This window comes from Vombatus ursinus, unplaced genomic scaffold (assembly GCF_900497805.2).
Source record: "Vombatus ursinus unplaced genomic scaffold, bare-nosed wombat genome assembly UNPS02014811.1, whole genome shotgun sequence".
In the NCBI taxonomy this organism is placed as follows: Eukaryota; Metazoa; Chordata; class Mammalia; order Diprotodontia; family Vombatidae; genus Vombatus; species Vombatus ursinus.
The window spans coordinates 14,189,822-14,202,081 of NW_020954589.1; the positions used below are offsets into that span (position 1 = coordinate 14,189,822).

Here is a 12,260-nt window from a genome sequence, read left to right on the forward strand (position 1 = left end):
GCGGCGGCGGCGGCGGCGGCAGAAGCGGCGGTGGCGGCGGCGGCGGCGGCGGCGGCGGAAGAAGTCTAAGAAACAGCAGGAACGGCGGCGGTGGCTACACAGGCAGAGGCGACGGCGGCGGTGGCGGCAGCAGCGGCAGCGGCAGCGGCAGCGGCAGCAGCAGCGGCAGCGGCAACAGCGGCAGCAGCAGCCCGAACAGCCGCAGGAGCAGCAGCAGCAGCAGCAGCAGCAGCAGCGACGGGTCGGCTTCTGCAGCGGCGAGCTCAGCACCGCAGCGCCGCGGGCTCTGCTGCGGCACACTGATCCCGCCAAGCCGCTCCGGCAGCGCCCCCACCCCAGTCCCCGCCTGCCTCTCCACCCTCCGCCCAGCCCCGGCAGCGTCCGCTCCATCGTCTTGTCACCCCTGTACCCGGGGATGCTGCTGTCCAAGATCAACTCCTTGGCTCACCTGTGCTCCGGGCCCTGCGTGGAGCTGCACTCGGCCAAGCTGCCTCCCGGTGAGGACCCACCCCGGCGTGGAGGGCGGGGACCTGGACCGGACCGGACCGACCGGGAAGGGAGGACGGTGGGGTTAGGGGCGGGGGAGTGGAGCGGAGAGGGTGCACACCGGCAGAGCCGGCGAGGAGGGGGACGCTTGGGCAAAGGACGGACCTGGAGAAAAGAGGTGATGCGGGGACTGACGGATAGATGGATGAAAGGACTGACGGACTGACGGATGGGTGATTGGATGGGTAGGGGGCCGCTTCACAGTCACTGACGGTGCCTTTTCCTCCGAAGGAAAAGAAAAGGAGCCCTTGGAGAAGCAGTACCAGGTGGGCCCACTGCTCGGCAGCGGTGGCTTTGGGTCTGTCTACTCAGGAACCCGGCTAGCAGATGGCGCACCGGTAAGTGGGCTCCAAAAACGTCGGGAGCCTTCCCCTTAACTCTTGTCCCTGGTTTCCCGAAACCCCCGGCTGGGGAGAGGGGGCGGAGAGGATCTTTGGCTGGGGAGGGCCTGGGTGAGTGGGTTTGGCGGTAACCTAATGTCCTTCTCTTCGGGGGGGTTTGCAGGTTGCTATCAAGCACGTGGACCGGGATAGGATCTCGGACTGGGGGGAGCTGGTAAGTGCCTGGGACTGGTATCTTTTTGGGGGAGATGAACGTGTCTCTATCCCTGTGTCTCTACCTTCGTCCCCTCCCACCCCTCCTGACTCCCGTGAATCTTGCCCACAGCCCAATGGCAACCGAGTGCCCATGGAAATCCTTCTGTTGAAGAAAGTGAGCTCGGGGTTTCCTGGGGTCATCCGACTTCTGGACTGGTTCGAGAGGCCCGACAGTTTCATCCTGGTGCTAGAGCGGCCGGAGCCGGTCCAGGATCTCTTTGACTTTATTACGGAGCGGGGAGCCCTGCAGGAGGAGCTGGCCCGAAGCTTCTTTTGGCAGGTGCTGGAGGCTGTCAGGCATTGCCACAGTTGTGGGGTGCTGCACCGAGACATCAAGGATGAAAACATTCTCATCGACCTGAACCGGGGGGAACTCAAGCTGATTGACTTCGGATCCGGGGCATTGCTTAAGGACACAGTCTACACTGACTTTGATGGTGAGTGGGAACCCCCCCCCCCCCGGGCTTTTGGAGACACTGGGAAAAGGCAGGTGCTGGCTAGACACAGCAGCATTATTCTGTCCTAGAACTGTCCACATCCTAAGGGGCCTTTCTTTGCTGCTTTTCTCCTCGACCTTTTTCCAAAGGTCATCTTGCCTTGCTGGAAGAAATCGGGCTGGCTGCAAAGGGGCAGCTTCAAGGGGGTGGGGCGGGAGAAAGATATCCAAACCTTTGAAGTTCTCCTGTGTGCTTAGGGAAGACCAACCAATTTAGCCTTTAGGACTTTGATAAGCTTGGCTTTGCAAGCTATCAGAAAGGAGCAAGGTTCGGCTCTGTTGAACCTGTAGTTTCTAGCAAGAATCTGAGTTGTGGCATTCCCCTCCTAACCTTCCCAGTTCACTGGGTCCCACGCCTTTTTCCTGTGGATAAGAGACTGGGTTCAACCAAACCTGACTTCTCATAGCCCAGATTTTAGAATCCTGACCCAGTTTTCCAAGCCCTGAGGGGTGTTGAGGATAGAGTGACTACGGGAGGAGAAAGGGGTTTGGAAAGAAGAGGAATTTGCTGGTAGTTTCTAGTGGGTGGTCTCCGTTTATTTTTCTTTTGATCTAGCTGAGTCAATCAGGAAGGAGAAACTGTTCTCTTGTCATTTCATTAAATTATTCATTTTGCTGGTAAAGGTGGTAGTGGTTTGTTTTTGTTTTTCGGTCCAGGGATGAATGTTGTGAAATAAGATCTGTAGATTTTAAAATGAGTTCATTCTTTCCCCCACCCCCTCTCACTTGATCTCATAACTCTCCCCTCTCCCCGTGCCAAATAGAGGCATTAGGGTAAGAGGAGGGGTTTGGGGCTGGTCCTTTCTGCTGCAGAGAGGAATGTGGGAGCTTCCCTACACTTGACATCAAAGAAAAGGAGGGTGGGTAATGATCTGAGAGGCTTAAGCTAACAAACTGCTGACTTTCAAAACCTGTGACTTGGGCTTGTGGTTTATGTTTATTTGCCCTTGGAAGATGCTGGGCCTGGCCTGCATTTTTTGTATTTCACAGTTAATGGCTGGCAGGACCCTCCCACCTTTCCAAGCCTCTGCTGCCCCCTGGTGAGCAAGAAGCAGGGGTGTGCTTTTTTTTTTTTTTTTTACAACCCAAAGTTTGTAAACAGGAATCACGTGGCCTAGAAACCAGCCCTACTGCTCTGACCTCAGCCTACTCTTCCTGCCTGGGGGGGAGGAGGAGGAGGAGGAGGAGGAGGAGGTAGTAGCAGGGCAGGGAGAAGAGGGCGTGGGCTTAGGTTAAGCATATGCTCTAGGCATAAAAGCACTTACAAGGGCATGGGAGCCCAATTTCTGATGTCATGGAAGTGTACCAGTTTGGATGAGAGTCAAGTGTTTGGCAACATTTGAATTTACTTTTAAGAATAGTTGGTTGTAAATATGTAAGATTTCCTTAAGACCTACCTTGATTTTTTTATGGGCCCTCTCCTGAAAGGGGCTGAAGGGGGAGATTCGACCTTGGCATTTAGATTTAAAAAGGGCATGAGAGCTAGTCTACATCTCTTTTTACCAAAGAGGAAACTGAGGCCCAGAAGAGTCCCTCATTTACCAGTTCTCTGAATTGTGGTCAAATTTCATAACCTTTCTGAGCATCAGTTTCCGTGTCTGTAAAATGAAGTTTTACTTCTACATCTACTTCAGCACAAGAGTATTTTTAAAAATTTATTGAAATCTGAAATAATACAACATCCTAGATTACTTGAAAGTTTAAATTCTTATATTTAAACATAGGCCTAATGTTTTCAGTTCTTGACAGAGTGCCAGAGAGAAAAGGAACTTAAAAACAGTTATAGCTTTTCTTTTTGCAATTATTTATACATTCATTTAAAAAAATTTTTTTTTGAGCTCCAAATTCTTTCCTTCTCCCCCACCCATTGAGAGGGCAAGCAATAAAGATGTCAATTATACTTGGGAAGTCAAGTCATAGATTTTCAAAGTGGTCCAGGTTGTCTCTTGGAAGTTATTGTTTATAATATAACAGTGTTTCTGTCATGATAGCTTCAGTAGCCCCAAAAGGAACAGAGCTGGGATTCAAACTCTCCTCCCTAGGTGTTCTAGCTAATAAATTTGGTGGTCTGTCTTGTCTTTGGTGTCTATCACTGCCTCTCTACCAAAAAAAAAAAAAGCCCTATTTCTTGAATTAAATTTTTTTTAAAGAACTTCAGTTTATTGTTAGACATCCGGGAAATACCATGAGCCACCTACTCCCTTATTAATCCTTAACAAACATTTAGCACCCACAGTGTCTGGTATGAAATATTTGGGTTAGAGCAACTATGTATACCATTCTTATTTCTCTTTGATTAAAAAAAAAAGCACGTTTTCCTTACTAATTTCCCATGGTGTCTTGTGCAGGTACCCGAGTGTATAGCCCGCCAGAGTGGATCCGTTACCACCGATACCATGGCAGGTCTGCAGCAGTGTGGTCCTTGGGCATCTTGTTGTATGATATGGTCTGTGGTGATATTCCCTTTGAACATGATGAGGAAATTATCCGGGGCCAAGTTTTCTTCAGGCAAAGAATCTCTTCAGGTAACTTAATAAATAAAGCAAAAAACAAAAAAAACACAGCTTTGTTTAGATAACTTGCATAAGTGTGTATGTCTCATCTCTAGATACAGGTTCATAAAAGGACTTGTTCCATTTTGAACTAGGTAGAGTCTTTGAATTGGAGTAGAATCCAGGAAGCCAAATGGATATATTGTCAGGCTTCTTGTATAGATGGTTCAGAACAGGTCTGGGACCTCAGGAATGGTGTAACACTAGACTGATGATTCATGCTTCATACCTGGGCCCAGTAAGAAACTAGTCTGTTTTGCTTTCTTTTGGAACTAAAAGGGATAGCCTGTGTGGTTTGTTCATTAGCACCAGTGAGTCACCTTAACACCAATGAGCATATTAAGAAAAAAAACCCCACATACAACACCTTAGATTATTTGAAAGTTTAAATTCTTATATTTAAACATAGGCTAATATTTTCGGTTCTTGATGCAGCTCCAGAGTAAAGGATCTTAAAGGCAGTTATAGATTTTTAAAGTGTTGCAGGTTGTCTTTTGAAGTTATGAACTGTTTATAATATAGCAATGTTTCTGCCATGAATGACTAATTTCATCTTATTGGTGCTTCATCTAAAGTCCTTCCTGTTTCTTGTTGGGGTGGAATTGTGGGCTAGATGATCTTTTGATTAGTTACATCAATAAAAATTTGGAAATTATTTGACTGAAGGGAAGATGCTTTGTGGCCCGTTTCTCCGCCCCCCCCCACCCCCCCACCCCCACTAAGGCATCTGAAGGATGCAAGCGTTAATACCTTTTAAGTAAAGAACAAACAAGGTTGATCATCCAGTAAGGGTAGCCTCAGCAGGGCTGAGGGGGTCACCACACCCAGATTTGACTTTTTATACCTATCCTCTTATAACAAAGTGGGCAGACTGCATTGCTAAGCCAAGTTGTCACTCCTGTTAATCACCACCTGCCTCCCTTTGCCTTATGCAGAATGTCAGCATCTCATTAAGTGGTGCTTGGCTCTGAGACCATCAGATCGACCATCCTTTGAAGAGATCCAGAGTCATCCATGGATGCAAGATGTGCTCATGCCCCAGGAGACAGCAGAAATCCACCTACACAGCCTGATGCCAGAGTCCAGCAAATAATAGCCTCTCTTCAAGCTCCCCCCCACCCCTCCACCTTCTCACCGATGTTCACGGGGCAGAGAAGCTTCCTCCCTTCTCTTGCTTCCCAAGTACCGATGACTCTTGGAATCAAGCAGGGCCTTGCTTGTTACAGGAACAATTCATAGCTCATTCCAGACCCAAGCTCCCTGGAGGCTTCCTCCTAACTAGGAGAAACTACTCCATCCCAGGTGGCCTGGGCCTCAACTTCAAAGGATTTTCCCCTTACCACTTCCCCCAGGTTACCAGTGTTTCTCAACACTGCAGAATCTGGAGGCTTCAGCTCTGGGCTGAGACTGATTTCCTAACCTATAGAGTTCTATTGAATGCTGGGAGGGTTGGAGGAAAAAAAAAGGGGTGGGGGGTGGGGGGGAGGGTTGGACAGGGGGGAAAAATAGGATAGGACTGAATTGAATAACATTGTATTTCATCACTGTCACCCCTTCCAACTCTTCAGAGTGCCTTCTGTGGTGACTCCGGCTGTGCTGGGAGAAATACTGGAATTTGCCCTCTACCTGCTGCTTCTCCAAAAATCTGCCTGGGTTTGGTTCCCTCTTCTCTCTCTTCACCTCCTCCCAAATTCCCCCCCTCTCCCTTCTCAATCCGTAAGAAAGGTGCCATGGAAGAAGCTGTGGGGCCAAACACTGAGCCACCTCACCTGCCTGATTTCTGCCTCCCGTAGTAAAACTTTAGAACTGGGCTTCCTCCTTGGTTGTTAACTTAATGTTTCAAAGCCAAGACCTCGAGAGAAAAAAAAAAAAACAACAAAATGCACAGACAATGCAACTCAGCAGGAAAAGAAAAAACTGTAAATGTGTGTGTACATTTGGCACATTAGTGTAAAAAAGATTGTAGTTGTTTGGAATTTTTTTTGTTGAATTTTTGCCTTTTTAAGTTATTTCTTTTTTTTTCCTTTTTTTTTTGTAAAAAAAAAAAAAGAAAAAAAGAAAAGAGAACCGCATCCTAACCTGGAGGTCAATGTTATGTATTTATTTATTTATTTATTTGGTTTCTGGCCTGTCACCCTCTCTTCTCCCCCCCCCCCCCCAGCTTTCCACGGCTGCCAATCCTGGTTTTCTTTTCCTCCTTTTCTCTCCAACTTGGGGACCTTCTGGGGGTGGGGATTGGTGTGTATATGTGGGGGGCAGGAAGGGGGGGGACAGCCAATCCTTGCTCTGTATGTGCCTCTGCACTGCATGGAGTAGCAGGACCTGGGCCAGACAGCTGTCTTGCAGCTTCTGGACGGACTGCCTTTGTCCCCGTCACCTGCACACACGTGTCTAGTTTCCATGGGTAATGGGGGAGGGGTATTGCTTTGTATATAACCCTTCTGGATGGTGGTGTATGTGGTAGTGTGTGCGCGTGCTCGCCTTCTAGATTCTGGGGCTGTTTTCAAACAGCACGTAGCCTGCTGGTTTTATCAAGTGTAATACTGTACAGGGGGATTAAAGAAGATCTTATTTTTTTTTTATACATGCTGTTTTTAAATAAAAAAAATCCTTTTGTCTTAACCTGTGGCTCTCACCATTTATCCATTCTGTGCCCAAACCCACAAAGTTCATTATGATCCATCCCAAACCCACAAAGTTCATTAAGTGATCTTGGACTAGTTGCTAGGACTGAAGGAAGTATATTTTATCTACACAGGGCGAAGCAGACTTAATTTAAACACAGTATGCTAGTTTGTAGGAGCAGCCAAGCCAGGAACGGGGCAAAGGGAAGACTTAGGACTAAGGGTGGTGAAAAGATGCAGCAGCAGCTGTCTCCTAGCCCAGTGGTGGGGAACCTACAGCCTTGAACTTATGTGGCCTTCCAAGTCCTTGGGTACCGCCTTTTGGCTAAGTCTAAATTTTAGAGAATAAATCCTTTTATTGAGGAGATTTTGTTGTGTGAAGTTTGGATTCAAAGAGCCTGCACTTGAGGACCTAGAGGGCCACGTGTGGCCTTGAGGCCATAGGTTCCCTGCCCCTGCCCTATCCACAAATTTGGGTTGCTTCCAGGGTATGAAATCCCTGGGGATAATCCAGAATGGTTTATCACTCCTGGTAGGTTGGATTGGTGTTTGCCAAAGTGGGTCTCTAGAATTCACAAGCTCATATAAACCGTCAGCATCCTGATGCTGGTGTATTGACAGACTGGAGATACTAAAAAGGGCTTGGGATTTTCCCATGCCTCCCTCCGTGGTCCAGACACCCTCTTGTTGGGTTGCTTGGGGATCCAGCCCAGGATATCCTGGGATTCAATATCTTCATTTTCCCTTCCTCTTTTTATTCTAGGCTTTATCTACCTGTAAGCTTGGGTTATGATCCAACAGCCCTGCTCCTTAATGTGGTTTTAGGAGAGGAAGGAAGTAGAGTTAATCTGGGATTCTAGACCACTTCTTTCCTAGGTTTCTTGGGCCTTTAATGGGGTCAGTTTTCAGAAGTTCTCTCACTCTTCCTTTTGCCTGTCTTTCGGGATACATGTTCCCTATTCTGGGTGACGGGACAGACATACATTCGGGTGGAGGTGACTTATTGCTTCTCAGATTTAAAAAAATCATCCATTTGATTTGCTTCCCTTCTTAGCAAGTGTAATAATGTGGCAGGCAGCTAGGTGGCACAGTGGATAGAATGCTGGGCCTGGAGGCAGGAAGACTGCTCTTCCTGAGTTCAAATCTAGCTTCAGACTCTAGCTGTGTGACCCTGGGCAAGTCCCTTCACCCTGTTTGCTTCAGTTTCCTCATCTGTAAAATGACCTGGAGAAGGAAATGGCAAAGCACTCCAGTACCTTTGCCAAGAAAATCCTAAATGGGGTCACAAAAGAGTTGGATACAACTCAACAATAACAATAATGTGATATTTACATAACACTTTAAAAAATCCTTTTAATATGTTACCTAGTTTGAGCCTTAACCCTTCAAGGGAAGTATTACTGCTTGGAAGTTAGATGACTTGCTGTGGTCATATGCTGATAAGCATAGAGCCAGGAAATGAATTCCAATATTGACTGTCAAGTCCAAAGAACTAATAACTGATGCACTAGCCATTTCTCATTCAGCTGCCAAGTTGATATTCCCAAATTACAGGTCTGATCCTGACGTTCTCCATTACCTTTAGGAAAAAATACAATGTGGTTTAATCATTTAAAGCTTTTCACAATATGGCTCCAGACTCTAGTGACAGACTAATTAGACATGACTCCCCCTCAGTCCACTCTATATTCTAGCCAAATTGACCTTACCAGTTCCCTCATCTCCCACTTTCATGTCTTTGCAAAATCTATACCCTTCCTACCCTTCCTGATATCATTGGTCCTCCTTCCGGAATGAAGGACAAGCAACAATAACGCCGTGTTAGAACTCCTTGCCCCCTTATAGGCTCAGTTCTGTTACCACCTCCTAGAGGTCTTTCCTGATTTCCCCCAGTTGTTTTATTCATTCCCTCCCCAATACAGTGTTCTTATTTTGTTTATATCCTTTTTTCACTTCTCTAAACTTGTGTCTACTGCCTCTAGTAGAAGGCAAGCAGTGACTGTCTCATTTCTTTAATCACCAGTGCCAAGAACAGTGCCTGACTCTTAATAAATGTTAATTAATTGGTTGGTTTGCCACAGGGGCAACTCCCTCAGCCTGTGTTTACATCAGTGGTTCTCCACCTTTTCAAGTATCAGGACCCCTTTTTAACATTAAAAAAAAAAAAAGAAAAGAAAGGTCACGGCCTCCATTGTGCCAGATATTTGTGGTTCCATTTGTGACTCCATGGACTGGGGTTTTCTTGGCAAAGATATTGGAGTGGTTTGCCATTTTATTCTCCAATGTGTTCCCATTTTATAGATGAGGAACTAAGGGAAATATGAATGAAATGACTTGTCCAGGACCACACAGCTAGGTATCTGAGGCTAGATTTGAACTCAGATCTTCCTGAATTCAGGCTTGGTCTTCTATCTACTGCACCACTCAGTACTGTACTATAGTACTGAACTATTAATATTTGTGGAGTGGGAAAAATATACTACAAAAGGTGACTATAGATTCAGTAATGTTTTTTAAATTAATTTGTATTTTATTAATCATAATAGCTTTGACTTTTTTGTTATTTTTCACTAGACCTGTGATTTCATCAGTGCATGGAGCTCTTGTGAAGAAATTCCACTACCAGTGTCAATAGGCACCTGCTTTTCTACCTGAAGTCTTAAAACAGACTCCTAGGGCACTGAAAGATTAATTTAGGCAGTCAATAAGCATTATTAAGCACCTACTATGTGCCAGACCCCCATGCTAAGTGTTGAGAAATACAAAGAAAGGGAAGAAGACAATCCCTGCCCTCAAGGAGCTCCTAGTCTAATGGAGGAAATAACATTCAAACAAGCTGTAGACTGGATGAATTGGTTAAATGACTTGCCCAGGGTCACATAAGCAGAATACCCTCTATGTACCTATGTGTGTGAGACAGTCTAGGGATGTCATGTTTTCTTATCAATGGTTTGACCTATGGTTTCTTGAGCCCTTTGCAAATACTTGTCACTACAGCCCATGATTAAGATCAGTGAAGGAGAGGGTTCAAGCATTCCACAATACTGAGTACTAATTTGCTATAGGCTTTAGTTCTAGTCCATGTAACAGATTGTACTTACTTTTCAAGGACCAGCCTAGCTAAGTAGGCAGAGAGTTTCTTGCCATTGGGTTTGCCAGCAGCTGAAGAAGTTTTGGGCCATAGCAACCCATGAAACCATGTATGAGATAGCAGGACTTGGGGCTTTAAAAGAAAAATAAATAAACCTCCAAAATCTTTTTTGTAATTTAATGGTAGAGAGAAGACCATTACCCAAATGCCTAGAGTACAGGACAATGGGTCCTGAGTAAGGCTTGGCTAATCAGCAAAGACTCCATAAAGGATAAGATATTTATCCTTGATGGTTGGTTGGTTTTTGAGGCAAGCTGGGTAAAGCAATTTGCTCGGGGTCACACAGTTAGTAAGTGTCTAAGGCTAGATTTGAACTCAGGCCTTCCTGACTCCAGAGCCAGTGCTCTACCCACTGCACCACCTAATTGCCTCTAAGATATTTATTCTTGATCTGGGCCTTAAACGATGGACTTCTGTTTTCTCAACTATAAAATGAGAGGTTTGGATTAGATGTTCTCTGAGGTCCCTGGCACAATGCAAAGAGCACTAATCATAGAGTCAGAGGACCAGAGGTTAATTCCTGCCTCTCCAATGTTTATTAGCTGTGTTACCTTGGGTAGGGGCAGCTGGGTGGTACAGCAGATAGAGTGTTAGACCTGGAGTCCAAAAAATTCATCTTCCTGGGCAACTCACTTCACCCTGTTTGCCTCAGTTTCCTCATCTATAAAATGAGCTAGAGAAAGAAATGGCAAACTACTCTAGTGTCTCTGCCAAGAATGCCCCAGATGGTGTCACAAAGAGTCAGACACGACTGAACAACAAAGACCTTGGGTGATTCAACTTTCTGGGTTGTAGTTTTCTCTTCTGTAAAATGAAAGGGTTGTTCTACATAACTTCCTGAATTTCCATTCAGCTCTAGCCCAATATAGGAAGTCAAGGCAGGGGTAACTAGTGAGCAGTGGGATAAATGGAGACAGGTCATGTTTCTTTGGAGTCACTTATCTCGTTAGATTTGGGCTTAACTTGGTTCTCCAAAGGGTAGAGGAGGGACCTAGGGAGAGGAAGGCGGGGGGAGCATTTCTTGTAAATGTTGCTCATCTATTTCAACTGCTCCTCCAGTTCTTGGAAAGCCCCACCACAAAGGACCTATCGAGACCAGAGTGTTAGAGCAGATAGGGCCTCATCTCCCCAATTCATTTCCTGCTCAAACTTGTATTGCTAAAAGCAAAGGCTGCACTGGTCCCCTAGCTCCTCTGAGCCCTAAAGGAAGTGAATGCAAGGAACTAGGACTGAGCCAGGGTCCCCTTGGCAGGGAGAAGAGGGTACCCACCCAGTCACCCAGGATGCCCAGGATGCCACTTTACAGAGCCAGGCTTGAACCAAATTCCTTAAACCTCATTTCTGGGGGGAAAGGAGGCAGGACAACCAAGACAGGGAAAGAGGGAGAGCTCCTGTTTCTTTGAGAGTGAACACAACTGGCCAGGGCCCCCTCTGGAATGCAGGATTCTGCAAATGGCAAAAACAAAGAAAAAGGCGGGAAGACCAGAGAATAGGAGCAGAGCTGAAGCACCATGTGTGGGCCAGTACAGGCAACCATTACCTGTGTCTGGGTCCCGCCGCCCCTCTGAAGCAGTTCACTCTGACCCCTGCCAGCTTTCCTGTTTTCTCACCGTCCCATCCTCCTAATAAGCCGTTACAATTCGGTCAGTGCTTTATACTTCACAGAGTACTAAGGAAGAGCTTGAATTTATGTAGTGCTTTCATTTTAGTAAAATGCTTTATTTAATGTATTGCTTAATTTATGCTTAATTTATTTAATTGAGCCACATGGCAACTCTGTGAGGGAGGGACTCAGGGAAGATTATCCTTATTTTATAGATGAAGAAACGGAGACTCATGGGATCATAGAAGCACAGATTTAGAGCTGCAAGGGAGCTTTTGTTCAGTCATTTTTCAGTCATGTCTGGCTTTTTGTGACCCCATTTGGGGTTTTCTTGGCAAAGATACTGGAGCGGTTTGCCATTTCCTTCTCCAGTTCATTTTACAGATGAGGAAACTGAGGCAAACAGGGTTAAGTGACTTGCCCAGGGTCATATAGCTACTAAGTGTCTGAGGCTGGAAGATGAGTCTTCCTGACTTCAGGCTCAATACTCTATCCATTGTACCACCTAGCTGCCCCAAGGCAGCTTAGAGGCCCTCAAGTTGAACCCCCTCTTATTAAAGATAAAGAAACTGAGGTAGTTAAGTCTTATAGTTAAGTTGACCTAGTCTTCATAACTAGTACATGTGAAAGGGAGGCTATGATCCCTTCCTTGACTACAACTCAGGCCTCTACTCAGTATACCCAGTATGCCA

At 46.1% G+C, this 12,260-nt stretch overlaps 1 protein-coding gene across 1 annotated transcript; it reads left to right on the plus strand.

The window, feature by feature from the left end:
* Positions 1–310: 310 nt before the first annotated feature.
* Positions 311–5,665, plus strand: PIM1 (Pim-1 proto-oncogene, serine/threonine kinase). Its single transcript, XM_027876605.1, has 6 exons — positions 311–497; positions 778–884; positions 1,051–1,101; positions 1,213–1,579; positions 3,987–4,163; positions 5,126–5,665. Exons 1-6 carry the CDS (start codon positions 416–418, stop codon positions 5,281–5,283), a joined length of 942 nt encoding a protein of 313 aa, XP_027732406.1. The 5' UTR covers positions 311–415; the 3' UTR covers positions 5,284–5,665.
* The last annotated feature ends 6,595 nt before the right edge of the window (positions 5,666–12,260 follow it).